Below are 24,593 nucleotides of genomic sequence, written 5' to 3'. Positions count from 1 at the left end.
TTTTATGTTTATTTATTTCTTTTTAGAGTGAGAGAGAGTGAGCATGGGAGGAGCAGAGAGAGAGAGAAAGGAGAGAGAATCCTAAGCAGGCTCCACACATCAGTGCAGAGCCCGACGTGGGGCTCAGACACACAAACTGTGGGATCATGACCTGAGCTAATGTGAAGGGTCGGACGCTTAACATACTGAGCCACTCAGGCACCCTTATAGTTGGATATTTTAAAAACTTCATTCTGACAAACTCTAACTTTTATTGGAGTGTTTAGTTTATTAATATTTTGGTTCATTATTGATCTGGTTTGACTTTATGTACCATTTTGCTATTAGTTTTCTACATTGTCCATCTGTTTTTCTTTGTGTTTTCTTTTTTTGTTTCCTCTGTTCCTTCTTTCTTGCCTTTTGGATTATTTGCATATTTTTAGAATTGATTTTTTTTTTTTTTTTTTTTTAATAAAGCAAAGCCCAGCGTAGGGCTTGCAGTCACAACCCCAAGAACAAGACCTGAGCTGAGATCAAGAGTCAGAGACTTAACTGACTGAGATACCCAGGTGCCCCTTAGGATTGATTTTTATGTCTCTGTTGACTTCTCAGTCCTGCTTCTTTGCATTGTGTGTTTAGTGGTTGCTTTCGGGAGTAGAACATAACATATTCTTCAGTCTTCTCAGGGTTAGCAGTATATCATTTCAGATCAAATGTGAGAGCCCTGCGATTGTCTAGGTGCATTTATCATGTTTTCTTTGTTTTTTATGCTGTAATTCTTACAGGTGTTGCATCTGTCTGTGTGGTTAAACTCCACAGTATAAGTTTTGTTTTGAGTATTCCTAAATACTTGAAGGCACTTAAGAGGAAAAGGAGTCACTTTACCATTTACGGTGCTCTTTGTTTCTTCCCAAAGGTCTGAGTTTCCATTTGGTAGCATTTCCTTTCAGCCTGAAGCACTTCCTTTAGCCATTCTTACTGTGCAGATCTCCTGTGCAAGTTTTCTTTTACCTGAAAATCTTTTGTCTTCTTTCTTGAAGAAAATTTTTGCTACATCTAGAAGGCAAGGTGATAGGATTTTTTTCAGGATTTGAAGGTACTGTTGCTTCTGACTTTATTTCTGATGAGAAGTCAGTGATCATTCAAATCAGTATTTACCTAAATGTAATGTGTCATTTCCTTTTAGCTCTTTCAAAGAGCTTTTATTCTCATTTTACTATGATGTGCTTAGGTATGATTTTCTTTGGTATTTTTCTCTCATGAAATTCTTTTTTTTTTTTTTTTTTTTAGCAGACTGTTAACTTGGCGAGATTTTGACTCCATGTTATATCATCTCTGTGTTGGTCAGCTCTTGGAGTCTGCCCACACATGTATACATCAGCGATCAGCCTGAGATTTGGGCTAGGCTTATACACAGTATTTGCAGCTTTCCCTCTCTCTAGCTCTGTCCTAATGGGCTTTTACCTCCCACTTTCTACTTCTGTTTAAACAAGTAAGATGAGAGGATTTTTGTGTGTATGGCATGGACAGGTAAATTGCCCAGTGCTATTATTTTCTCTGGGTGTCCAACCCTTCTCCACACTGCTTGCCTTAAATTTGTTTTAAAAGAGATTTTTTTTTTTTTTTTTTGAGAGAGAGACAAAGCATGAGTGGGGGTAGGGCAGAGAGAGGGAGACAGAATCTGAAGCAGCTCCAGGCTCTGAGTTGTCAGCACAGAGCCTGATGTGGGACTTGAACTCATGGACCATGAGATCATGACCTAAGCCAAAGTCAAATGCTCAACCAACTGAGCCACCCAGGTGCCCCACAATTTGCTTATTTTTAGATGCTCTCTTGGGCCCTCAGGTAGATTCATATATTTTTTTCCAGAGTTTATAGCTGTTATCTCTGGGAGGGTTGGCTTGATTAGAGCTGCTCAGCCATCTCCAGAAGCAATGACCCTAAACTTTAGTTTTCGTAACTTCATTTTTTTAAAGCAGACTCTACATTCAGTTTGGGACTTGAACTCATGACCCTGAGATCAAGAGTTGAATGTTTTACTGATTGAACCAACCAGGCACCCTTTTAATAACTTAATTTTTAAATAAGGAGTTGAGGTCTATCTTAAGTACTGTTTTTAGTTTTATTTCTTTTTGATGACGTTCAGTAGTTTGTTGACCGATTTTCTTTCCGTTTTTGAGAGTCAAAACATTTGCCTACTTTCAGTTTTGTGATTCATCTCCCTTTTCAAAAGACACTCTTAAAAGTATGAATTGTAGCTTCTCACCCCCTTGCTGAAGTTTCTTGTAGTTACTGGAGTATGAATGAAGCAAGGTCAGAGGCTTGAACACGTTGTGCTTTTGGCTGTTACTATTCTCATGGGCTTCCAGTCTCCTCACTGACGTTGCTCTGCTCTGGCTGGGGTAGTTGGCCTTCCCTTGACCGAAGACCTGTGACATGTCTGATGCCACCCCCCGTCGCCCGCCTTTGCTGGTCTCGGCACACAAAGAATGCCTCCAGCTCTGTCTTTGCTCCACACGTGTGTACGTGTCCATTTCTGTTAGTTTGTCCAGGCCTGACTGCCCCAGAGGTGAAACAGCTGGTTTGGGGGTTATGACTGCCAGTTATCCTCTCTTTTAATTTCTTCTTTCTTGAATGAAATTGTGTTGCTTGTAGATCAACTGTAAGTTAGTTGAAGATCACCAGGAAGAGCTGAAGAAAGCGAAGGAGAAGATTCAGCTAATGAAGCAAGAATTCAAAGAAAGAGAGGCAGAATGGAAGGTGACAAGTGAGACTGTAAAGAGAAAAGCTGAAGAGGAAGTAACGCTGATGCTCCTTGACCTCAGAGAACAAGCTGAATCTGAGAAACAGTTAATAATAAACAAGTTTGAGCTTCGAGAAATCAAAATGAGGCAACTTCAGGATCAGCAGGCGGCCCAGATCCTGGAACTGGAGGGGTCCCTGGTGGAGCAGCAGGGCCGCCTGCGGCAGCTGGAGCTCGGGCTCGCTGGGGACGGGCTTCCGCGGTGCAGCCAGTGCGGCCGGGAGCCGGGGAGCGGTCTGGCTCCTGCGAGCAAGGACTGGGAGCGTGCTGCACTCCGCCTGCAGGAGGACTGTGCCCTCCAGCTGATGCTGGCCCAGAACAGGTGGGTGGCGTCCCTGTAAGAGCGTGCGAGGTGTGGGCCATCGGCCAGGTTCCCACCTGAGCCCTGACCCCCAGATGCCCAGCAGAGGGTGCGAGGCAGACCCCCTGGGAAGATGTGCTGTGGGCTTTCAGCAGGGCAGGAAGGTCTGCAGGAAGGTGGGGCTGAGTGGTCTTCCCCCTAAAATAACAGCAGCACAGAAGCACATGTCCTGACGCAGATGTGCTGGGACACAGCAGAAACTGTCCACATCCTTCTGCTGGGGGCTGTGTTCCTTCAGGGGACACCGCCGTGCACACCTTTTCCACATCATTTTTGTTCTTTGCACATTTTAAAATTTCAAAAGCAAGACTTTACACTTCTTTTATCAAAAAGGCGTGCAGTTTATCCATATTCTCTTTTTGTGTTTTTTAAACTCATACGTGTATTTTAAAAAATAAACTTTTCCATTCTAAATATAAACGTACTTCCCTGCAATCGAATGTGATTTGGTTCTTTGCCTCTGTCAGTGCTAACTCTTTGCAAACCAGGGCTGTAGAGACTGGGGGGTGTGGGAGCCATGGGATCATTAGACTTGCTGTTGGTGCTGCCTTTTCTCCTGTGTCCGCTGTTACCCTCATCATGAGTCAGGTGCAAGAGCTTTTGATCTGGGGTCTGAGAACTTGAGTTCAGATCTTGACCCATCATGTGTAAGCTGGATGGATTTGGGCATGACGCCCAACCTCGTGAAACCTTCATGATCTCCCTGTGTGGTAACGGTAAATGGGGTGATCTGTGGAAACGCTGTCATAGGTATCTGGTGGAGGGCTGGCACAGAGACATGGTCATGGGTCTTACCTTTGTGAGAAGTGGCCAAGGTACATCACTAGTGTGTAATGTGCACCCAGTTGAACTTTAGGCTTTCTGATTAGAAGTTCTGGGGCGCCTGGGTGGCTCAGTCGGTTAAGCATCCAACTTCGGCTCAGGTCATGATCACACGGTTCGTGGGTTTGAGCCTGGGCTCTGTGGTGACAGCTAGCTCAGAGCCTGGAGCCTGTTTCAGGTTCTATATCTCCCTCTCTCTCTGACTCTCCCCTGCTTCACGCTATTTCTCTCTCTCAGAAATAAACAAAACATTAAAAAAAATTTTTTTTAAAGAAGTGAGTCTTTCTACCTGTGTGTTTGCCAGCCAGCACCACCTCTGGCTCTTTCTAGCTTGTGTCCCTTAATTCACAACTGAACTTTTCCTGAGGTCTGCGGCCCAGTGGGCTTCTGCAGATGATACTGTGTCTCTTCCCTGTCGAGGTCCTTGTCACCATGAGCGAGCGGTCACACTTGCTTTGCCGTGGTGTGTGTGGGAAACGTGTGTGTGCTTTTTATTTTAAATTTTTAAATGTTTTATTTTTGAGAGGGAGAGAGACAGCATGAGCAGGGGAGGGTCAGAGAGAGAGGGGGAAACAGAATTGGAAGACAGGCTCCAGGCTCTGAGCTGTCAGCACAGAGCCTGACACGGGGCTCAAACCCACGAACCGTGAGATTATGACCTGAGCCAAAGTCGGACGCTTAGCTGACTGAGCCACCCAGGCGCCCCAACATGTGTGTGCTTTCTTGCTGTGGCTCCGGTGTCCTCCAATTTGTGAGCGGGCATGCCTGGGCTGTGGCCTTTGAGCTCCTGTGGCTTCGCGTGGCCCCTTTGCGTGGCACTTACTTCTGATGGTGGTGCTCTCAGACCACCTGTGGCAGAGGGAGGAGGAGCAAGAGCAGTTAAAATCCAGGAACAACGTAGTGTCTCCTGTAGGACGTGCGAGTCTGTATTTCAGAGTGAGGTCGGCGCTCTTACAACTGCTCTTCCTGCTGCCCGTGTTCACTCTGCGTGTCCTCGCAGGTTTTTAGAAGAACGTAAAGAAATCACAGAGAAGTTCACCGCGGAGCAGGACGCCCTCCTGCGGGAGGCCCAGGAGAAGCACGCCCGCGAGCTCCGGCTCCTCCAGGAGACACACCAGCAGCGCATCATGTCCTTGACGGCGGAGCTGGAGGCCCGGCAGCGGGCTCAGGCGGAGGAGCTGCGGGCCTCCGTGGAGAGTGAGCAGCGGGCTCTCTCAGAAGCCCGCCTGGCCGAACTGCACACGAAGCATGCTGCCGCTGTCAGTGCTTTGGAGGCAAGACACTCGTCACACCTGGATTCTCTGGAGTCCCGTCACCTGTCTGAGATGCAGGCTGTGAGGGAGGAGCACAGGCGGGCCCTGGAGCAGCTGCAGGCACACCTCGCGGAGCAGCTGCAGAAGAAAGACGCTTCTCACTCTGTGGTGCTGACTCAGGAGCTAGAGAACGAGCCGAACCATGGCCGGGACCTTCCGCCCGCAGAGGACGGCCTGAGGACACAGGTGAGCACCAGCCGCTTTGAGGAGCTTTGGGGGGCATCGCGGGTGAGGCAGGTCTCCGGGCAGGTCTCTTCCTGCCAGCCGCGAGCGCGTCTCACGGTCTGCCGCCGTCTGTGGCAACTGCGGGGGCGTTCTTATGGCGGGTTAGAATGTGAGCTTTTTTTAAAAAAAAATATTTATTTTGGGGAAGTGTAAGCAGGAGAGGGGCGCAGAGAAGGGGACAGAGGATCCGAAGCGGGCTCTGTGCTAGGAGTCACAGAAGTGAGCCGGATGCGGGGCTGGAACTCACAAACTGAGATCGTGACCTAAGCCAGAGTCGGACGCTCACCCGACTCAGACAGTCAGGTGCCCCTAGAACGTGAGATTGTTTCTTTTTTTTTTTTAATAAGATTTATTTTTAAGTAATCTCTGTGTCCAACGTGGGGCTTGAACTCCCAACCCCAAGTTCAGGAGTTGCATGTGGTACTGACTGAGCCAGTTAGGAGCCCCTGTTTTAAGGTATTTGATCACAGAGCTCTTGGTAAAGGCTTTGATCTCTGATCCTAGGGAGATGTGCATGTTGTGTGTGTGTGTGCATATGTGTGTGCACACGCGCATGGAATTCAGCGTGAGGCGTCAGGTTTCAGGGCGCACGATCTCAACCCTCGTGGTAAGATGGTTCCAAAGGCCTCCTGTTGTGCACACACACCCTCAGGCCCCCTTCATTGATGCTTCATGAAATTACATCTTTCTGTCCTGTCTCGAGCAGGGACTGCTGCTTGACAGGTACTTTAAGTTTTAGTGTGGAAGGGGATTTCTGGAAGGGCCGGCGCCCCCTCTCCTCACCTGCAGAACTGCAGCACCTGTCTCAAGACAAAGCACTCGTCTCTTTGGCCCGAAACCGTCCTGTCACGCAGACTCTGGCTGGGGTGGCTGCGGGCTTCGTCTCGCAGCGGGCGGCCTGCTGGGCACGCCAGGCTCCCGGACGTGGGTGGCGCCAGGTGCCGCCCCCTGCAGGATGGGATGTGCGCCTGCTCCTGCCTAGGGTGGTGGCATGATCTCCATATGGTGGTGAAATCAAGGAAAAATCACTGTTCTGGTGACTCAGTGTCCCGTCGAGCACTTAGGAAGTCGGTGTTCCAGATTGGAGTGGGAAGTCTTGGGCTCGTGTAAACACAGGGACCGCCTGGCTCGCAGCTGTTTTTGTAATGAGGCGTTCCTGCGACGGCTTCGTCCTCACTCGTGGTGAGTCAGCTCCAAAAGTTAGTGTACCCTTTGTCTCCGTTCAGCTCTGCTTAGGACGGGAAGGGAAAGGGCAGCCCTGCTGTTAGTAGGTGTGATGGCTTCATTTTACGTTTCGATTCTGCCCGTTCTGTGTCACCCGAGGTGCGGCCTTGCGGGAAAGCCCTGGAGTTCTGGCGTCCTTGCACTCAGGCCTCCGCACAGGCGTGGGCGGCCCCAGCCACGGCTCCTCAGGAATGGATGGCACCACCGTGTCCCTTTGGTGTGAACCTGGGGGTCTGTGTGAGTACGGTGGGCGGTGCCCCTGGCCCGTGCTGCTCTCCAGCCGTGGGTCCTCCAATGTCTGCTTCGGTTTCCTTCCGTGCTGACAGGTGTTGTGGGGAATAGGGCCCGTTTCCTGCCCGTGGCTTTACATTAGGTTTCTTGGTTTAGTTGATTCAGAATAAGTGAAATTCTCAAAGAATGTTCCAGAGGGAGAAACGGGTACATGTTTACACATGAAACTGCTTGTGTTTATTGATTGAAACTGCATTTTAAACCATGGCAAATTTGATCATAAGGAGCATGTGGAATGTTTATCAGCTTTAAGATGGGAACCATGTGGTGGGTGGCACGAGGTGCAGTGGGGGGGCAAGTGTGGTGGGGGTGTGTCATGGGGGGGTGTGGTGAGCAGCCAGAGCCACGTGGGGGTGTGCGGGGGGCTGTGTGGTGGGTGGCCAGAGGAACGAGGGGGGGTCATGTGTGATTGGGGTTCTGTGGTGGGCAGCCAGAGGCACGTTGTGGGGGCACATGGTGGGGTCAGTGTGGTGGTTAGGCTGAGGCACTCACGTGGTTGGGGGGTTGTGTGGTGGGCAGGCAGAGGCAGGCAAGGGTGGGGGTGTGTGCTCAGCGGATGGAGGCACGTGGGGGGCAGTGCTCGGTGGTCACTGTCTTGGAAGGAGGAGAGCCGGAGGCGCCCTGCTGGAGGAGGACGGGGCTTGGCTGTGTGGTGGGTGCCGAGGTCTTCCTCCTGGGGCGGCAGCTCGGGGACGCACACGCAGCCAGGACGCAGAAGCAGCACGCGGAGCAGGGGTCGGGCCGCTGAGGGGCTCTCCAGCGCCGGGCTTCCGGGGGCTCCTGACCTCTCCGAGCCTTCTCATCAGAGCGCCGTGGTGGCGGGTGGGTGCTGGACGTGCCCGGGGCCTGCGCTCAGGGGCTCAGCCCGTCTGGGAGAGCGCGTCCGAGTGCTCCCAGCACAGTCCAGCGGCGGTCGCCTGTGCGAGGCGGCCTCCCCTGTCGTCTCTCTTCTGCGCGTAGGTTCCCTCCCTGTGTGTCCCAGGCCACTCAGTGTGACGTGGGGACCCGGCTCCACACAGACGCCTACCACGCGTGCCCTCTGACCCTGTGTCCTGTTGTCTCGTCCGTGGTCTGTTTCTGCGGACGTGCGGGGGGTGTGCTGTCCTCTGAACTTGTCCTCACACTCTCACCTTTTCAGCCAGATCACCTCCACAACAGGCGCTTCCCCGCCTGCCCGGTGTGGACCCCGACTTCTAGCCCCGCACCCTGCGAGGCCCACAGAGGGCTGAGCCTGAGGTGTGGTTGCGTCCGTGCCGTTCGCTTGCTTCCCAGGGCCGAGCGCAGCGGAGCCTCCGGGGACCTTGCCGAGTAGGGGTCTGACGGCGACGGGCCAGCCCCTGCTCGTCCCCCAGGCCTCTTCAGGTGCCGTTGCTGAGAGGTACCGGTGGCCCTGCCGCACCGTGTTGGTGTGACTTCAGAGGTCAGGGTGGGGAGTAGGGATGTCGAGATCCACCTGCGGTGTGCGTGGAGGGCCGCGTGCTCGGAGGGCAGGGCCCTGACCTTGCAGGCAGTGGCAAAGGCATCGGACAGCTGGACGAAAGAGGCGTTGGAGGTGATTGTACTACCTCAGGCAGGAGTTAAGTCCCTCGGGAGCATAGGGGTGGGAGGGCACAGAGAGTGGGCTTGGGGCCCTCTGGGGGCGGCGCTCAGGGGCCGCGAGGGGTTCCCGATGCCTCACGAGGCGTGCTGGGGTGCGATTGACCGTGGGTGGTGGGCGGCTGTGGCGTCTGGGGGATGACGGGCAGGGGGGGTGGCATCTGGGTCTGGACTCGCAGGAGGAGGCGGTGGCTGGGGTGGAAGTGCCCTCACTGCAGGAAGGTGGGGGCCTCACACGCGTGTGTCCACCTTGCATCCACGCACGACACACTTGCTGTGCCAGGTGCTCCTGGGAGTCACTGTACGCTGTGGTTTCATTTTCAGATTTTTGAAACTTTGTTAGAACATATACAAGCGGCATGTCAGGTTGTGTGGTTCTTTTGAGGAAGCGGTTGGAATTCTCGTCAGCAGGTGAGGCTGCCATGGACAAGGACACGCAGGCCGGGGCCGGCCAGGCTCCTTGCGGATTGCCGTGTGCTCACGGCCCCCAGTTCCATTTGCGTGTGGGCAGCGTGGCATCTGCGGGCACTGGCCTTACGCCCTGAGGCCCTTCTGCTTCGTGTTCTTAGATTTGAAATACTGCGTCTCCCGTGTCTCCTGGTCTTTCTGGGGGACGGAGAGTAAGAGTCTACGTGCGTAGTGCTTCGTACATGACGGATGTGTTTTGTGAGGTGCGATGTCCAGATTTATTGAGGTTATAAGGTTTTGTGAGTACTATTTCTGTGGGGCTTTTATTTATTTTTAAAAGGTTTGCTTGCTTATTTTGAGAGAGAGCATGTGTGAGTAGATCGGGGGAGGGGAGAGAGAGAGGAGAATCCCGAGATTCTCGGCCAGGGACCCGAGATGCAGCTGCTCGTGGAGGAGTTCACGGGAACAGCCTCCTCACGCCGTCCTCTTCCTCAGATTTCATTAAGAGGATGAAGCCTCTTCAGTGTTCCCTCAGCCCCTTCGTTGTCCCCTAGCCCCCTCTGTGTCCCCGTAACCCTCTCAGTGTCCCGTCTTTGCCCCATTAACCCTCTCGGGCCCTCAGGGTCCCCCAGCCCCCTCTGTGTCCCCGTAACCCTCTCGATGTCCCCCAGCCCCCTTGAGTGCAGCGCTGAGGGGTCATCACAGAGGGGTCGAGCGGCCACCAGGAAGAAGCTTTGCTACTGGCAGGGTGAGCAGTTGTCGTGTCGGCTCCGGAAGTGCTGCCCTGCGACCTGCCGAGGACGCCTGTTGAAAGGATCACTGGCTCACAGCCCTCCCTCTAGAGACCGTCTGATGGCTGATTCCGTCCTCTGCCCATTCGTTACCTGTTGGTAACACACAGCCACACGCTTTCTGAAACCAAGTGTCACTTCTGTACCTTGGCTTAGCGGTTTTGTATTTCTGTATTGGCTACTGTCTGAATGTTCCTGCAGCATTTTTTTTTTTAATTTGTGTCCAAGTTAGTTAGCATCTAGTGCAGTAATGATTTCAGGAGTAGAATCCAGTGATTCATCCCCTACGTATAACACCCAGTGCTCATCCGAACAAGTGTCCTCCTCAGTGCCCCTTGTCTATTTAGCCCTTCCCCCCCCCCAACACCCCTTCAGCAACCCTCAGTTTGTTCTCTGTATTTAAGAGTCTCTTAAGTCTCTTATGTTTTGGTCTCTTCCTGTTTTTATATTATTTTTGCTTCCCTTCCCTTCTGTTCATCTGTTTTGTATCTTAAATTCCTCATATGAGTGAAGTCCTAAGATATCTGTCTTTGCATATCTGCCTAGCATAATACCTTCTAGTTCCATCCACGTTGTTCCAAATGACAAGATTTCATCCTTTTTGATTGCCAAGTAATATTCCTGTGTGTGTGTGTGTGTGTGTGTGTGTGTGTGTGTGTGTGTGTACACACACCATATCTTCTTTACCCACTTATCAGTCAGTGGACATTTGGGCTTTTTCCGTACTTTGGCTTCTACACACATGATTAGATTCAGGTTCATGCCTTGGTGTAGGAGACTTGTGGGTGGCTGCATGCTCACCCCGTGGCCTTCCCTCAGACTTCACCCTGCGAGCAGATCCCACATAAAGCCTTGCTAGACATTTTCTGGGATGCGAAGGTCATTGTGCCCAAACTAGCAGTGACACGCTGTTCCTCCTCTGGACTACAAATATCTTTGCACCTGTTTGAAAAGCAGTCTCACTTACCAGAAGTGTTATCTCACATGGGCTTGTCAGCTAACTGACCAACTTTCCAGGTTACTTCTCTTTGGAGTTGGCTTGTGAGGAAAGTTCTCTGGAAATGTAAGCTGGATTCCCTTTTCTTATAGATGTACATCCCATAAAGAAATCTCCCTTGAGTTCATAACACTAAGAGAGTTCTGGAATGCAGAAGTAAACTGTAGTATGGCCAATATCAATTGTTCAACCCAATTTCTTTTTCTTTCTTTCTTTTTTTGATTAAAAAAATCTTTTCATATGATAAATTTTTGAAAATAGTATGAGGTCAGTTTAGATATAGTTTGAATGTCTTTGATTCATTATCAGTTGAATGTATTTTTGTTACTATATTGGTATTCTTTGTGCAGTACTACTTATTTTCTTCTTCTCCAGGTATATCTGTATTGTTCTCTTAATGATTAAAACGTATGTGTATATATATGACATTTTCCCTAGAATTCTGTAGGTTTTTAGAAAATTTTGAGAATAAACTTTTAAAAACATTGTTTTCTTATATTGGCCTTACATTTAGAATATGGAAAATGAAATGGAGTTTTGCTCAAGGCTGGAAATAGAAGTGATTATCTGAAAGGAGGTCTTATGGATGGGGGGTAGGGGTTGTGTGAATCAAGAGAGACCTGACTTTGAGCCTCTCCAGTCAGGTCGAAGGAGTGGCCTGAGGATCATACTGCCAGACGTCCACAGCCGCCCCAGAGGTTCTGGCCTTCGAGGTCCAGTGGCAGCCTGCTGTCCTGGACCCTTTCCTGAGAGCACACCCTCAAAACTGCCTCCCCTGAGTCCTGAGTGTCTCCTGGTGGCCCTCCTGCTACATGATGCTCTCGTTTGGTCTTTGCCTCGGTTAGGGTGCATTTTACAAGTTCCCGCTCCAGTCCTGACATGCGCTGGGCAGGACGGGCATGACATGGCCCCACAGGCCCTTGCAGGTGGAAAGTCAAGAGCTATTTTCCCCCGCCCGCGGTGCACCCTGCAGGTGCTAAGAGGGAAGCACCCTGAAGAACTAATCTGTCATTCCACTTCCAGCTTGGTTACTAATCATGGTTTATCATGTGCTTGGGGGGTTTTCTTTTTCTTGATGTTGATGTTTCCGTATTTTTCCCAGCGTCCTTCACAGTGGCTACAAGTGTTTCTTGGGGTCTGTTTTTTGGGGGAAAAGGAGTATGGCTGTCCCTTGGCCTTGGCCCTGCTGCTCTGTGGTGCCTGTTGGCGTTCAGGGTTTTTCCCTGTATTTACCTCCATTTTGTGGTTGTCGCTCGGGGAATTAGCATCCCGGGTCAAGCTCAGTTACTCTCAGGGCTAACGCAAGCTTCCTTTCTACTGTGAATGGTCTGGGTCAGCCCCCTCCTCAGAAGCGGAAGTCTGGTAGAAACATGGTAAAGTACTTTGCAAACTTTGCAAAGTGATAAGTTGGAGACTGTGTTTAATCTTTCTTTTTAAGGGTTTTGGAGTTAAATTTATTTCAAGAGAGAAAGTTTATAAAAATGATCTATGTTAATTCAGAAATGGTCTCTATAACTTGAAAGTATAATTCTAGTGTTGTACCTCGCATGCCCTGTTTTCCTCATTATCATGATTAAGGTGAGAATCTAGATCCTGCAGCTGGCTTGAAATTTTCTATAAGCTATAGCCTGACTGCCGTGTCATCACACTGAACACACCTGATATGAAGGTGTTCTCCAGTACTGACCAGTATCTGTGCATGGAGGGCTCAGTGCTGACCCCTTTCCTCCTCGTTCAGCAGAGCGCCCTCGTTCCTGGGGAGGTTGAGGCCCAGGGCCCGGTGCCTCGGGCTGAGCTGCACGGAGAGGAGGAGAAGCAGCAGCTGCCAAAGTGCCAGTCAGAAGCATTTCTGGAGCAGCAAATCCCGCAGCCAAAGGTGTGGGGTTAAGGGTGATCTGTTTTATTGCTGTCCTTTCTCATCTGCAAAGTAAATGAAATGTTATTGTAAATTAATGGTGATGTGCAGAGTTAAAACAAAATATTTTCATTATCTTAGAAACAGATTTTTGTAGGCAACTTTTTTATTCTCTTTTCTATTTATTATTTTTAAAAATATAACTTATTATCAAGTTAGCTAACACACAGTGTGTACAGTGTGCTCTTGATTTTGGGGGTAGATTCCCATGATTCATCACTTACATAAAACACCCAGTGCTCATCCCAGCAGGTGCCCTCCTCACTGCCCATCCCCCATTTTCCCCTCTCCGTGTCCCTCCATCAACCCTCAGTTTGTTGTCCATATTTAAGAGTCTCTTATGGTTTGCCTCCCTCCTTCTCTGTTTGTAACTATTTTCCCCCTTCCCCTCCCTCATGGTCTTCTGTTAAGTTTCTCAAGTTCCACATATGGGTGAAAACGTATCTGTCTTTCTCTGCCTGACTTACTTAGCATAATAACCTCCAGTTCCATCCACTTTGTTGCAAATGGCAAGATTTCATTCTTTCTCATTGCCAAGTAGTATTCCAGTTTATATATAAACCACATCTTTATCCATTCATTCATCGATGGACTTTTGGGCTCTTTCCATAATTTGGCTGTTGTTGAAAGCACTGCTGTAAACATTGGGGTGCATGTGTCCCTATGAATCAGCACTCCTGGATCCTTTGGATAAATTTGTAGTAGTCCTATTGCTGGGTCGCAGGGTAGTTGTATTTTTGATTTTTTGAGGAACCTCCACACTGTTTTCTAGAGGGGCTGCACCAGTTTACATTCCCACCAACAGTGCAAGAGGGTTCCTATTTCTCCATCATTTTTCTATTTAAATTGATTGGGTGGTAGTATACCTTTCCACTAAGAAATTGCCATCAAATATTTTAAATCTGAAAAAGTCTAAGTCTTATTGCCTTGCTGTGGTGACTCAGCAGCACCCACATACATCAAGGCTTCTCTTGCTGTAGGAGACTGTTCTCACGGAAGAAGGTGCAGGATGCGTAAACACTCAGCACCTTCTCTTTGGACAATTTATTTTTAAATTTTTATATGTATATATTATTTTAGAGGGAGAGAGAGAGAGTGCATGAGTGGGGCAGAGACGGAGAGAGACAGCGAGAACCCAAAGCAGGCTCTGACACAGGGCTCGATCCCATGACCGTGAGATCATGACCTGAGCCAAAATCAAGACTCAGACGCTCAACCAGCTGAGCCACCTGGGCGCCCCAAGATGATTTTTTTTTTAATGTTTATTTTTTGAGAGAGAGAGAGAGTCAGAGCATGAGCTGGTGACGGGCAGAGAGAGAGAGAGAGAGGGAGACACAGAATCTGAAGCAGGCTCCAGGCTCTGAGCTATGAGCACTGATATCACAGCTATCACTGTGCTGATAGCTCAGAGCCTGACACAGGGCTTGAACTCAAGAACCATGAGATCACCAAATGTTGAACATGGACAGGATCATGACTTGAGCCGAAGTCAGATACTCAACCAGCTGAGCCACTCAGGTGCCCCTCTGCTTATTTTTCTTAATTTTTTTTTTTTCTTTTTGGTTCTCAGACTGAATTTGAACTGTCTTCATAATTGCTGAATCTACTGTTGAGCCCCTCTGGTGAATTTGAAGGGCTCTGGTTGGGGTACGCTTTGAGTGCTGTTAGCTTTCATTTTGTATTTGTACAAAGTCAACAAGGAGTGAGCTCTTAGAGCTTTCTCAGTTTTTCTGGACCAGTACACAGCCTTATACATGCTTATGCCTTCTAAATTCCTAGGAATAGGTTGGAGTTTTTCAGACCTCCCTCTTGACATCTCATTCTGTAGTGTTTCCTTTCAAGTTGTTTTGTCTTCCTCTTACTGGCTCCAGCTGTTACGAGTTTATCAGTTTCAGGTTACTGTGATCTTTTTTTTTTTTTTTTTTTTTTTTTTTTTTTTTTTTTTTTAATGTTTTTTATTTATTTCTAGGAGAGAGAGAGAGAGAGAGAGAGACAGTGTGAGCAGGGGAGGGTCAGAGAGAGAGGGAGTCACAGACTGAAACAGGCTCCAGGCTCTGACCTGGCAGTCAGCACAGAGCCCGACGCGGGGCTCGAACCCACGAACTGCGAGATCATGACCTAAGCGAAAGTCGGACGCTCAACCGACTAAGCCACCCAGGCGCCCCCAGATTACTGTGATCTTAAACAGTTGCTGCTGCTTGATTTTGACAAATGGCCTGGGGTTAGGATTGTTGACAGACAGCTCTGTGAGATCTCTGAGAATGGAGCTTTTCATTTTCATTTTTATTTATTTCTTTTTTAATGTTTATTTAGTTTTGAGACAGGGAGAGCACGCACATGCAATCTGGGAAAGAGGCAGAGAGAAGGGGACAGGGGATCTGAAGCGGGTTCTGTGCTGACGGCAGCAAGCCCGATGCGGGGTTCAAATTCACAAATAATGATATCATGACCTGAGCCGAATGAAATTGGACACTCAACCTACCGAGCCACCCAGGTGCCCCAAGAATGGAGCTTTCTAGTGAGCTGCAAGACAGGTTAGTTAGTGACAGCTGGCGAGGCGGTGCTTTTAGGGAAATTCCCAACTCTTATGTTCCCCCCAACTCCTAAGACTGCTGGGCTGCTGTTTTCAGGGCTATACCTGAGATTGGCGTGATGGGATTAGGGCAGGTTTAAATCCCTCAAAGTTTGTTGTTTTGATGGAAACTCAGACTTTCACTAAATACTCTTTGGGTTGCTACAAGTCTTTCTTAGAGCTCTGAAAAGTTGATTTTGACAGTTTTTGCCTGTGTTCCCTGTGCTTTTATAGAGAAATACATTTTTGAAAGGTCCTTATTCTGTTATTCTGGAAGTGCTACCTCTGTAGTTTTTTTTTTTAAGCTAGTTTGATTAATGTAGTTTAATTCATTAGGTGAACCTCATTAAAAACAATTTTCATTATTTAGGAAGAAATAGGGTTTATTTTTTAAAACCAACGGAACTTTGGGACGCCTGGGTGGCTCAGTTGGTTAAACGTCTGACTTCAGCTCAGGTCATGATCTCACAGTTCGTGGGTTCGAGCCCCGCGTCGGGCTCTGCGCTGACAGCTCACTCAGTCTGGAGCTGCTTCAGATTCTGTAACTCCCCTTGTCTCTGACCCTCCCCTGCTCACACTATCTCTCTCAGAAATAAATAAAAAACATTAAAAAAATTAAAACCAAAGGAACTTCGATTTCTATCTATCTTGGATTTTGATGGTCATAATACCCTGGTGATGAATAATTTCTTAATGCGAATGTTTGGGAAAGGTAGCAAGTTATCTTTTTTATGTTCTGTATGAGAAGCACATTTGAGTGCATGTTTGCTGTGGGTGGTGGCTTTGTTTTTTCTGATCACTGCTCTTGGTGTAGTATGGACTAAATGAACATTTGTTGAATGCACTATATTTTAGCAAACAACAGAGCAGGGGAACTAGCATAATTTTAGAGCTTAATGGCAGTTTTGTTGTTAATAATGTATTTTTTATACAGGGTGAATGTGAAAGTAAAAATTCCTTACGTGAACAAGAGAAGATACATAGACTTGAGTGTGAGCAAGCAGAGTCTCTGTACCAGAAAGAGACAGAGTCTTTGTTTCTGCAGCTTCAGGAGAAGAATAACCAAATTATGCAGGTATGTGGAATGTGTTTCTTTGTTATTGTGTGTGTGGGGGGGGGTAAGATATGCATAACATAAAAGTTACCATTTTAATCATTTTTAAGTGTCCAGTTCGGTGGTATTAATGATGTTCCCAGTGTTGTACAATATCACCACTATCCATTTCTAGAACTGTTCACCAACACAATAAGAAACTGTATTCCCATTGAACACTAGCTCCCCGTTTCCCCTCCTTCCAGCCCCTGGCACTCACCCTTCCACTTTCTGCCTCTGAATTTGACCACTTTTGGAACCTCACATAAGTGAGATCATACAGCATTTATCCTTTTGTGTCGGGTTAATTTCACTCCGCACAATGTCTGTGCAGTCCTTCCGTGTCATAGCATGTGTCAGAGCTTTACGATTTTCTCTGGCTAATAACGTTCCGTTAGATATAGATACCACATTTTGTGTATCTCTTCACAAATTTATCTGTTGATGGACTTTTTTTTTAAGTGTTTATTTTTGAGAGACAGTGAGCGAGCAGGGGAGGGGCAGAATGAGAGGGAGACACAGAATCCAAAGCAGGCTTCAGTCAGTCTCTGAGCTGTCAGCACAGAGCCTGACACAGGGCTTGAACCCACGAACCGTGAGATCATGACCTGAGTGGAAGTCAGACGCTTAACTGACTGAGCCACCCAGGCGCCCTTCTTTGTGGATGGACTTCTTGATGGTTATTTCTGCCTTTTGGCTATTGTGAATAGTTTTACAATGAACATTGGTATACAAGTATCTTTTAGTCCCTGCTTTCCATTTGAGGTTTATATATCTAGGAACAGGATTGCTGGGTCATACGTAATTCTATATTTAACTTCTTGAGGAATTGCCAACTTTTCCACAGCAGCTGCGCCATCTTACATTTCTCTCAGCAGGGCACAAGGACTCCAATTTCTTCACTTCCTCGCCAACACTTACTTTCCATTTCTTTTCTCTTCTTACAATTCCCATCATAATGAGTATGAGGTAGCAGTTCACTGAGGTTTTGATTTGCATCTCCCTGATTGTTAGTGATGTTAAGTACCTTTTTATGAGCTTATTGACCATTTGTATGTCTTTGAAGAAATGTCTGTTCAAGGCCTTTGGCATTTTGAATTGGATTTATTATTTGTTGAGTTCATTTTTTTTTTTTAAATTTTTTTAATGTTTTATTTATTTCTAGGAGAGAGAGAGAGAGAGAGACAGCGTGAGCAGGAGAGGGTCAGAAAGAGAGGAGTCACAGACTCCGAAACAGGCTCCAGGCTCCGAGCTGGCAGTCAGCACAGAGCCCGACGCGGGGCTCAAACCCACGAACCGCGAGATCATGACCTAAGCGAAAGTCGGACGCTTAACCGACTAAGCCACCCAGGCGCCCCTGAGTTCATTTTTTATAAAAATAAATGTGTATTTATACTGTTTTTTAATGTTTATTTTAGAGAGAGAGAGACAGAGCATGAGTGGGGGAGGGGCAGAGAGCAAGGGAGACACAGAATCCAAACCAGGCTCTGTCAGCACAGAGCCCTACATGGGTCTCTAACTCATGAACTGTGAGATCGTGACCTGAGCTGAAGTTGGGTGCTTAACCGACTGAGCCACCCAAGCGCCCCTCATGGTGCATTTTAAATGAAAACTTGGGATGGTGTATGTAATGTGGCCCCTCTGTGACCACACTGCTTGACTCTCTAAGCCCCCTGTCCTCCTTGTGAGAATAACCTCTGGTGAACCTGCCCCTTCTCCCTGGGGCCAGGAGCAATCTAGGATGCTCATGTAATCTGGTTTTTGTAGGCAATGAATATTGGGGAGGCGGCCATAGTAGTAATTTTCACCTTTAATCACCATCGTATTTTGCCATATTTTTGTTAACAGGGATGATAAATGTTTCTTACAGAAATTTATTCTTAACTAAATTGTTTTATTATATTTTTAACTATTTAAAAAAATGTTTTAAGTAGGCTCCACTCCCATTGTAGGTCTCAAACTCATGACCCTGACATCAAGAGTCACATGATCTACCAACTGAGCAAGCCAAGTGCCCCTTAACTGTTATAAATAAAACTTTACCAATTTTTCCTGAACAGCTGAAAGACCAAATTTTATCCTTAAGACATGAAGTAGAAGAGTGCCATTCAGAACTGGAGAAGCTACAGCAAAGACGTGAAAGGGAGAACCAGGAAGGCACGAATCTCATCTCGATGCTGAAGTCCGACATTGACCTCTCTGACCGCGAACGGTCAGTCGCATGCTCCTCTCTGTCACTGCTGCCCCAGTGCCTTCTCCACTGGTGGGATGGGACCCCTGTGCTACATTATTTTTCTCAAGAAAAGCACTGAGTAACATAACAGACACCTGTATACCACCACCTCACTCTGCCAGATCTTCATATTTTTGCCAGATTATAAAATTTGATGTTATAATGTGGCATTAACCTTAGAATTTAATTGCCAAATATCTTACTAGCAAAAATGGGTTTATTCCGGAACAACAGAGAATTGGAGCCAGTACCACCTAGCTAGGGCAACACCACAGGCGAGTCCAGAGAACGGAACAGAGGAGGCTGTTATTGAGAAAAGGGGATTGGGGCTCTCCTCAACAGAAAGTCCATTGGAGTAAACTGGGAGCCAAAAGTTTAGTGGCTTCTCTCTCACTGGCGTGGCTATGAGGGTGTCCCATTGGCTGAGCTGTGACTGTCTCCCATTGGCTGAGCCGTGGCAGTCTCTCATTGGCTGAGTTGGCACTGTCTCACTGGCTGGACTGTTGCCTGGGCAGGAGGAAGCCTTTCTTCCGCCAGCTGGGAGAGTGAAGTAGTATCCTGGTAAGCTGTCCCTCTCCCTGATGGGTCTGCGGTTGGTAGGGCACCAGAGCTCCCCCTGACTCCACTCTAAGTGAGTTTCTCTATTAATTTTCACATTTACCCCTTTTGATCAAGATCTTTCCCTGAAAACATTGCTGATCAAGAGTCAGGTTTTTCACATTTAGTGGTTTTGTCCCTCAGTGCCGGGAAGGACCTTTCCTGACTATCCTGTCCTATGTCAGAAAAGACTGGCTACGGAGCTGGAGGTGACTAGAGCTTAAATCTGTAATAGTTTTCTTTTCCCCTCAGTGTCCTGACTTTTTGCAATAGCATAAAGTAGACAGTTTTTGGTTTTGTTTAGGGGCCATCACTTGCAAGATTTGAAACTTGGGGATTTTAGTGGTCTTTTAGGTGATTCATGTAGGATGTGAGTAGCTGGTGTGCCATAGTAACTAAATCTGGAGTGGGCAGGTTCCCACTCATTCCTGGTCCTTTTAGCTAAAAGAGACAGATCTTAGTTCAGCCTGTTAGAAAAACCATACAGAGTTAAATACTACCCAGGTGGATTCAATACCTAAAGAAAAACCAGAATAGTCTCAAATGACCATTGGAGTATGAACAGCTTCATCAGACTTTTGTGTGCAAGCTTCAATTTTGTTCCAGTCAGTAGCTTAGGAAAAGCTACTGTACTTGCTCAGTGATTTCCAGTGAGTGTTCCAGCATTCTGACAGAAGTTTAAGGGCTTGATTCTCTAGATCCCCTTTAGGATGTTTCCTCTGGGCTAGTTCCATCCAGCGTTTGGCCTGGCCCTCACCAACAAGCGTGTGGACAAATTGATAGAAGTGTGAGGAAGCAGGTTGGTAAGTTTGAGTAACTATGCAAATGACTATGCTAAATAAACCTGTGGGCTCCCAGTGACTTTAGGGAACTCTAACCATGGCTTACAATTTGGCCTTAGACCAGAGAACATAAGAAGCCTGAGGTTTATTTAGATTCTCAGAAGACTTAACTTTAGAGAGGCAGATTTTAATCAGTTCAGGAGAGGAAAGAGGTTCAGAAGAAAAGGGAAGGTTGGCAGAGACAACAGAGGAAAATGGCACTGGGAGCGGGGCCCCAGCACTGGGTGGCTGCCACGTGTCTGCAGAGGACATTGAGGCCGGGGAGCGGGGGGGGGGAGGTAAAGAGGCCTCAGAAGCCATTCTGATTTCTTTCAATTGTTTGCATCATTTTAGAAATAATATTCTGCAAAGAGTGAAACTTAGAATCCTGAAAACATCTGGAAGCCTCAAGATACCTTTTAAAATAGGCATCTAGGTTTTTTTTTCCCTTCTGTTAGGGAGCCATGGCTTTCTAATTCAATTTTGAGGAAAACAAGTTTAAGGAGATCAAAAGTTCCTTATAATGGCCTTGGAAGTTCTAAATTACTTCTGGTTAAGTCCGTTCACTTGGTTATAAATGCACATGTGGAGGGACCATCGTGTTTTTAGCATAAAACCAGCTGGAGTCCTAGTGAGGGGGCACCCCCAAAGCATTTTGATGACTGGGATCTCCAGTCTTAGATGTGTTCTTATAGAGCAGAGAGGCCGACTCCTCAGTAGCACAGTTTCAGCAGGAACAGCCCATTCCAGGAGGGATCAGACCCAAGGCCAGCACAGCCCAGTGCGAGCAGTCAGGGTTGCCAGCGGACACAGTCCCCACAGGAACAGTCCAGGTCCGAGAGGGGCTTGGACCAGAGGCCAGCACATTTTAAGCTAAAACCTTTCTTTGTCCTGCTCGGCTGGTGACATGTAGTCCCCAAGTGCAAGGTGCCTCTTTCCGCTGGGTCTGCAGTTGAGGACAGTTGCTGAGCATGAGAGGTCACCCTTGTGGGCCTCCTGATTCCACTCTGAATGGAGTGGGCACAAGTAGCAGTCTGTCCCTTTGTCTTGTTTGGGACTCTTCTTTAAAAGGTTCCCATTCTGGCACCATACAGATTTTCTCCCTTATGTTATCTCAGAGTATTATTTCTGTTTTTTGTGTAGGTCTGGCCTCGGGTTGAGTTATTTATTGGTTATTTATTGGTACCTTGATGTCAGGAAAGCCTCATTTTTTGTCTGTGCAGTGGACTCAGTATCGCATGTTGGACAGCACAGCTTGCTGTGTCCCATCCACTGCTCTCTGCCCAAAGCCCTGGACCTTTGTCCACAGCAGCACCTGCCCACACGCGTGCCAGTGAGGTTCAGGCAGGCCTTGCTCACTCCTGAGCTGGGTGTGCAGAGAACGTACATCTTTCTCATTCTGTCTAGACCTTGACTTCTCAAGGTTGTATAGTTCTCCAGGAAGAGCTTGTGTGCATTTTCTAGCACTTGTGTGTAGCTGCGTTGTGGCTGCCACTCACGCCTCGGTCACCCTCAGGCACCAAAGCAAGTGCAGGGAGTAGCATGGCCGGCTCTGCACACAGGTCACAGCAGAGAGCAGACAACCCCCGACAAGTGTTTGGCATTGTGAGGGTCATCATGGGGCCTGTGGCCTTCCTGGCCTACACGGGGTACAAGGAGGAGCGGGCGCAGGCTTTGCGGGTGACTCCTGTTTTCTCAGAGCAGAGGTGACACCTGCCGGCCCTGACCCACCGTAATAATGCCTTTTAAAAATCAAGAGCGACAGCTCAAATATCCGGTCATGTTGGTAGAGCTGCCCCCTGGGCTGTGTCGCTCTTGCCTGAGCCGGACAAGGTAGGCGCCGTGGCCGACAGCCTGCTGCCTGCCGTGTGCCTGTTTAGGAGAGGTCTCCGAGACGCTCTGCGGAGGCTTCTTGGGTTGTTCGGAGAGACGCTGAAGGCTGCCGTCACCCTGAAGAGCCGGATCAGTGAACGCGTGGGGCTGTGTCTGGAGGACGAGAGCCCGCCTGATGCGCGGCCCAGCGGCCAGGCCCTGCCTGCAGGTGAGCGCCAGGGCTGCCCCGCCCTGTGCCCACGGCCCCCAGGCCAGGGGCGCTCAGTGCCGTCCTCCCCACCGCTGGGGCCAGGCTGGACGGGCTCCCTATGCCCAAGACAGGGTGCTGCCCCTCGGACCCGGGTGTGCTCGCTCCTCCACAGCGCTGGTCGTGTGGGCTCACGTGCCACACGGGGCATGTGGGTCCCTGTGTTTGCTCGCTTCACAGCACCGGCGCTCGAGGAGACGTGGCCCGAGGCGGCCCTGCTGGAGCTGGACAGAACTTTGCCTGAATGTGTGGAGGGGTCTTCAGAGGCGGAGCTTAGCAGTCACATCTGTGAAAGCTTCTTCATGAGCCCAGAAAGTTCACTGGAGTGTGAACAGCCAGTTAGGAGGATTTACCGGAGCCTCGGCCTGGCGGTGGACAGCCTCCTGGAGCTGGCTCTGGACTCCACCAGGCAGGTGAGCCCTGGCTCTGTGCGCCATCCATCTAAATCAGGTCTGTGACCCTGATTTAGCTCCTGTTAATGCTCCTTGTGTTTTGAGAAGGATGATGGGTTGCATAAATGGGTGATGGAATGGTTTGATGACCTATTCTTGCTGGAAGAGGGTCCTGCAGCCCCCGGTGCTCTGCTGGGTGCTTGCATGCAGGGCGGAGGAGCATCATCACTTCCTGGGGGGGTGGGGTCCGGCCTCATGCTGTTCTCTCCTCCTCTGGGCATGGGGGGACACTCGATTCTGGGTGTGCACCCACCTTCCCCGCACGTCGTTTTGATTTTCTGTGACTACCAACGATACTGTGCTCTGCCTCTTTCCTAAGTGAGAGACTTTTCTGAACCCAGATTCCTGAGGCAGTGGGATTGCTGTGAATGGAGAAGAGCTGAGCGCCCGGTAGATGATGCGATTGGGCCTCTCGCTTCCACTCTGCTTTACCTCCTGCACTATTTTAGTTTCACTCTGAAGATGTGTATGTTTAAGGATTGTCACTAGAAAAGGGAATTGTTTTTGTTAACCTTTTAGAACGTTTTAGACAGTTAGGAAAGACATTAAATATGAATGCATGAAAAGCAGTATAACAATTCTTTTTCCCATTCGACCCAATTAGAAAATAAGCATTTTTAGCCAAGACATTGCCATTCACATCCCAGAAATACTTGAGTAAGTTTTCCCTACTTGGTGAGAGTATGCGAAGAGGCAGCTTATGGCTGTTTTCAAAGGGAAACCAGTAGATTCCCTCAGAGGCTGGTCTAGGGGTGCAGTGAGTGTGGGGGAGGCCCAGGCTAGGTGCCCAGGTGTCTGTCGGCACAGCTGGGCACAGGTGTTTGGATCCAGAGGTTAGTGTGGGCCCTCCAGCCTGTAGCTGGCCTGGGAGCCTCAGAGGGGACAGGAGGGCATGTGTGCCAGAGGAGGGAGGGGAAATGGGGGCCCAGGGCTGAGTCATGAGTGAGTGGCATCCAAAAAGGCCCAGAGGGGTGTCAGGGAGGGAGGGTGGGTCTGCAGGTGGTGAAGATGTGTCAGATCTTCCCACTGTGGTGACCAGCCCCAGGAGAACTTCCTCCCAGCCCTCCCACCCACAGCCTCCCCATCCCCTCCTCCCCCTGTGGAGCACCAGGTGGTCGTCGCTGCCCAGGTCCAGGCTTCAATGGACTTTTGTGATCTCTGAACGTACATTCTCACTAGCAGCTTTATGGTGCACACATGTGGTATCAGCAGTTCTTGAACATGTGAATTTTCTATGCAGCGTTGTAGGTATCTGTGTGGAGAATTTTTCCTTCTTTTTTTTATATTTATTTTGGGGGGGTGGAGGGGAGGGGCAGAGAGAGGAAGGGAGAGAATCCTGCAGGCTCTGTGCTGTCAGTGCAGAGCATGGTGTGGGGCTCAGTCCCACAAACCTGTGATATCATGACCTGAGCCGGGTTCAGGAGTCAGACGCTTAATCCACTGAGCCAGCCAGGCTCCCCTGGAATTTTACTTGATTGAAAATTGTTGAACGAGTTAAGTTTATTTAATGATTGACCTAATATTGAACATCAGAACGGTTTCTTACAGAATATTTGTATTCTACTTCTGCACCAGTAGAATTCTCTTGACATTAATGTAAGCTTTGTTTTGATGTGCTGTTCTGGTTTTCAAATGTGTTTTAACAGCTGGAGGAAGCACGTCAGATTCATTCTCGTTTTGAGAAAGAATTTAGCTGTAAGAACGAGGAGACTGCGCAGGTCGTTAGAAAGCACCAGGAGTTACTGGAGCGCCTGGACGAGGAGAACGCGGCCCGGACGCGGCTGACGCTGGAGCTGCACCAGGCGCAGGGTGAATGCCAGCTGCAGGCGAGGGGTTGCAGGGGTGTGCTGGCTGGAGGCATGAGGGAAGGGGAAGCATTAATGGAAGTGTTCAAAGCAAAACGTGAAACTAAAATAAGACAAATGGCGTGAGGCCTCAGGGACTTGGCCCATAAAACACATTGCATGCGCAGGAGCCTCTTGGGGGCTGTGGCTGTGGGTAGGGCCCAGGCTGGGCGGCT

At 48.8% G+C, this 24,593-nt stretch overlaps 1 protein-coding gene across 1 annotated transcript in view; it reads left to right on the top strand.

The window, feature by feature from the left end:
• The window catches only part of PCNT (pericentrin), a 122,821-nt gene that overhangs the window by 44,280 nt on the left and 53,948 nt on the right, over positions 1-24,593 (top strand). Inside the window, exons 15-22 of the mRNA XM_039222136.1 lie at positions 2,635-3,104; positions 4,966-5,464; positions 12,549-12,686; positions 16,232-16,372; positions 18,451-18,602; positions 21,922-22,082; positions 22,302-22,534; positions 24,220-24,382. Of these exons, the coding sequence (XP_039078067.1) occupies positions 2,635-3,104; positions 4,966-5,464; positions 12,549-12,686; positions 16,232-16,372; positions 18,451-18,602; positions 21,922-22,082; positions 22,302-22,534; positions 24,220-24,382 (1,957 nt within the window). The remainder of the gene's footprint in view (positions 1-2,634; positions 3,105-4,965; positions 5,465-12,548; positions 12,687-16,231; positions 16,373-18,450; positions 18,603-21,921; positions 22,083-22,301; positions 22,535-24,219; positions 24,383-24,593) is intronic.

The sequence above is a fragment of the Hyaena hyaena genome, unplaced genomic scaffold (genome assembly GCF_003009895.1).
Source record: "Hyaena hyaena isolate Hyena2069 unplaced genomic scaffold, ASM300989v1 scaffold_1087, whole genome shotgun sequence".
Lineage (NCBI taxonomy): Eukaryota > Metazoa > Chordata > Mammalia > Carnivora > Hyaenidae > Hyaena > Hyaena hyaena.
The sequence above is the reverse complement of the archived record's forward strand: the minus strand, read 5'-3'. Positions and strand labels throughout refer to the sequence as shown.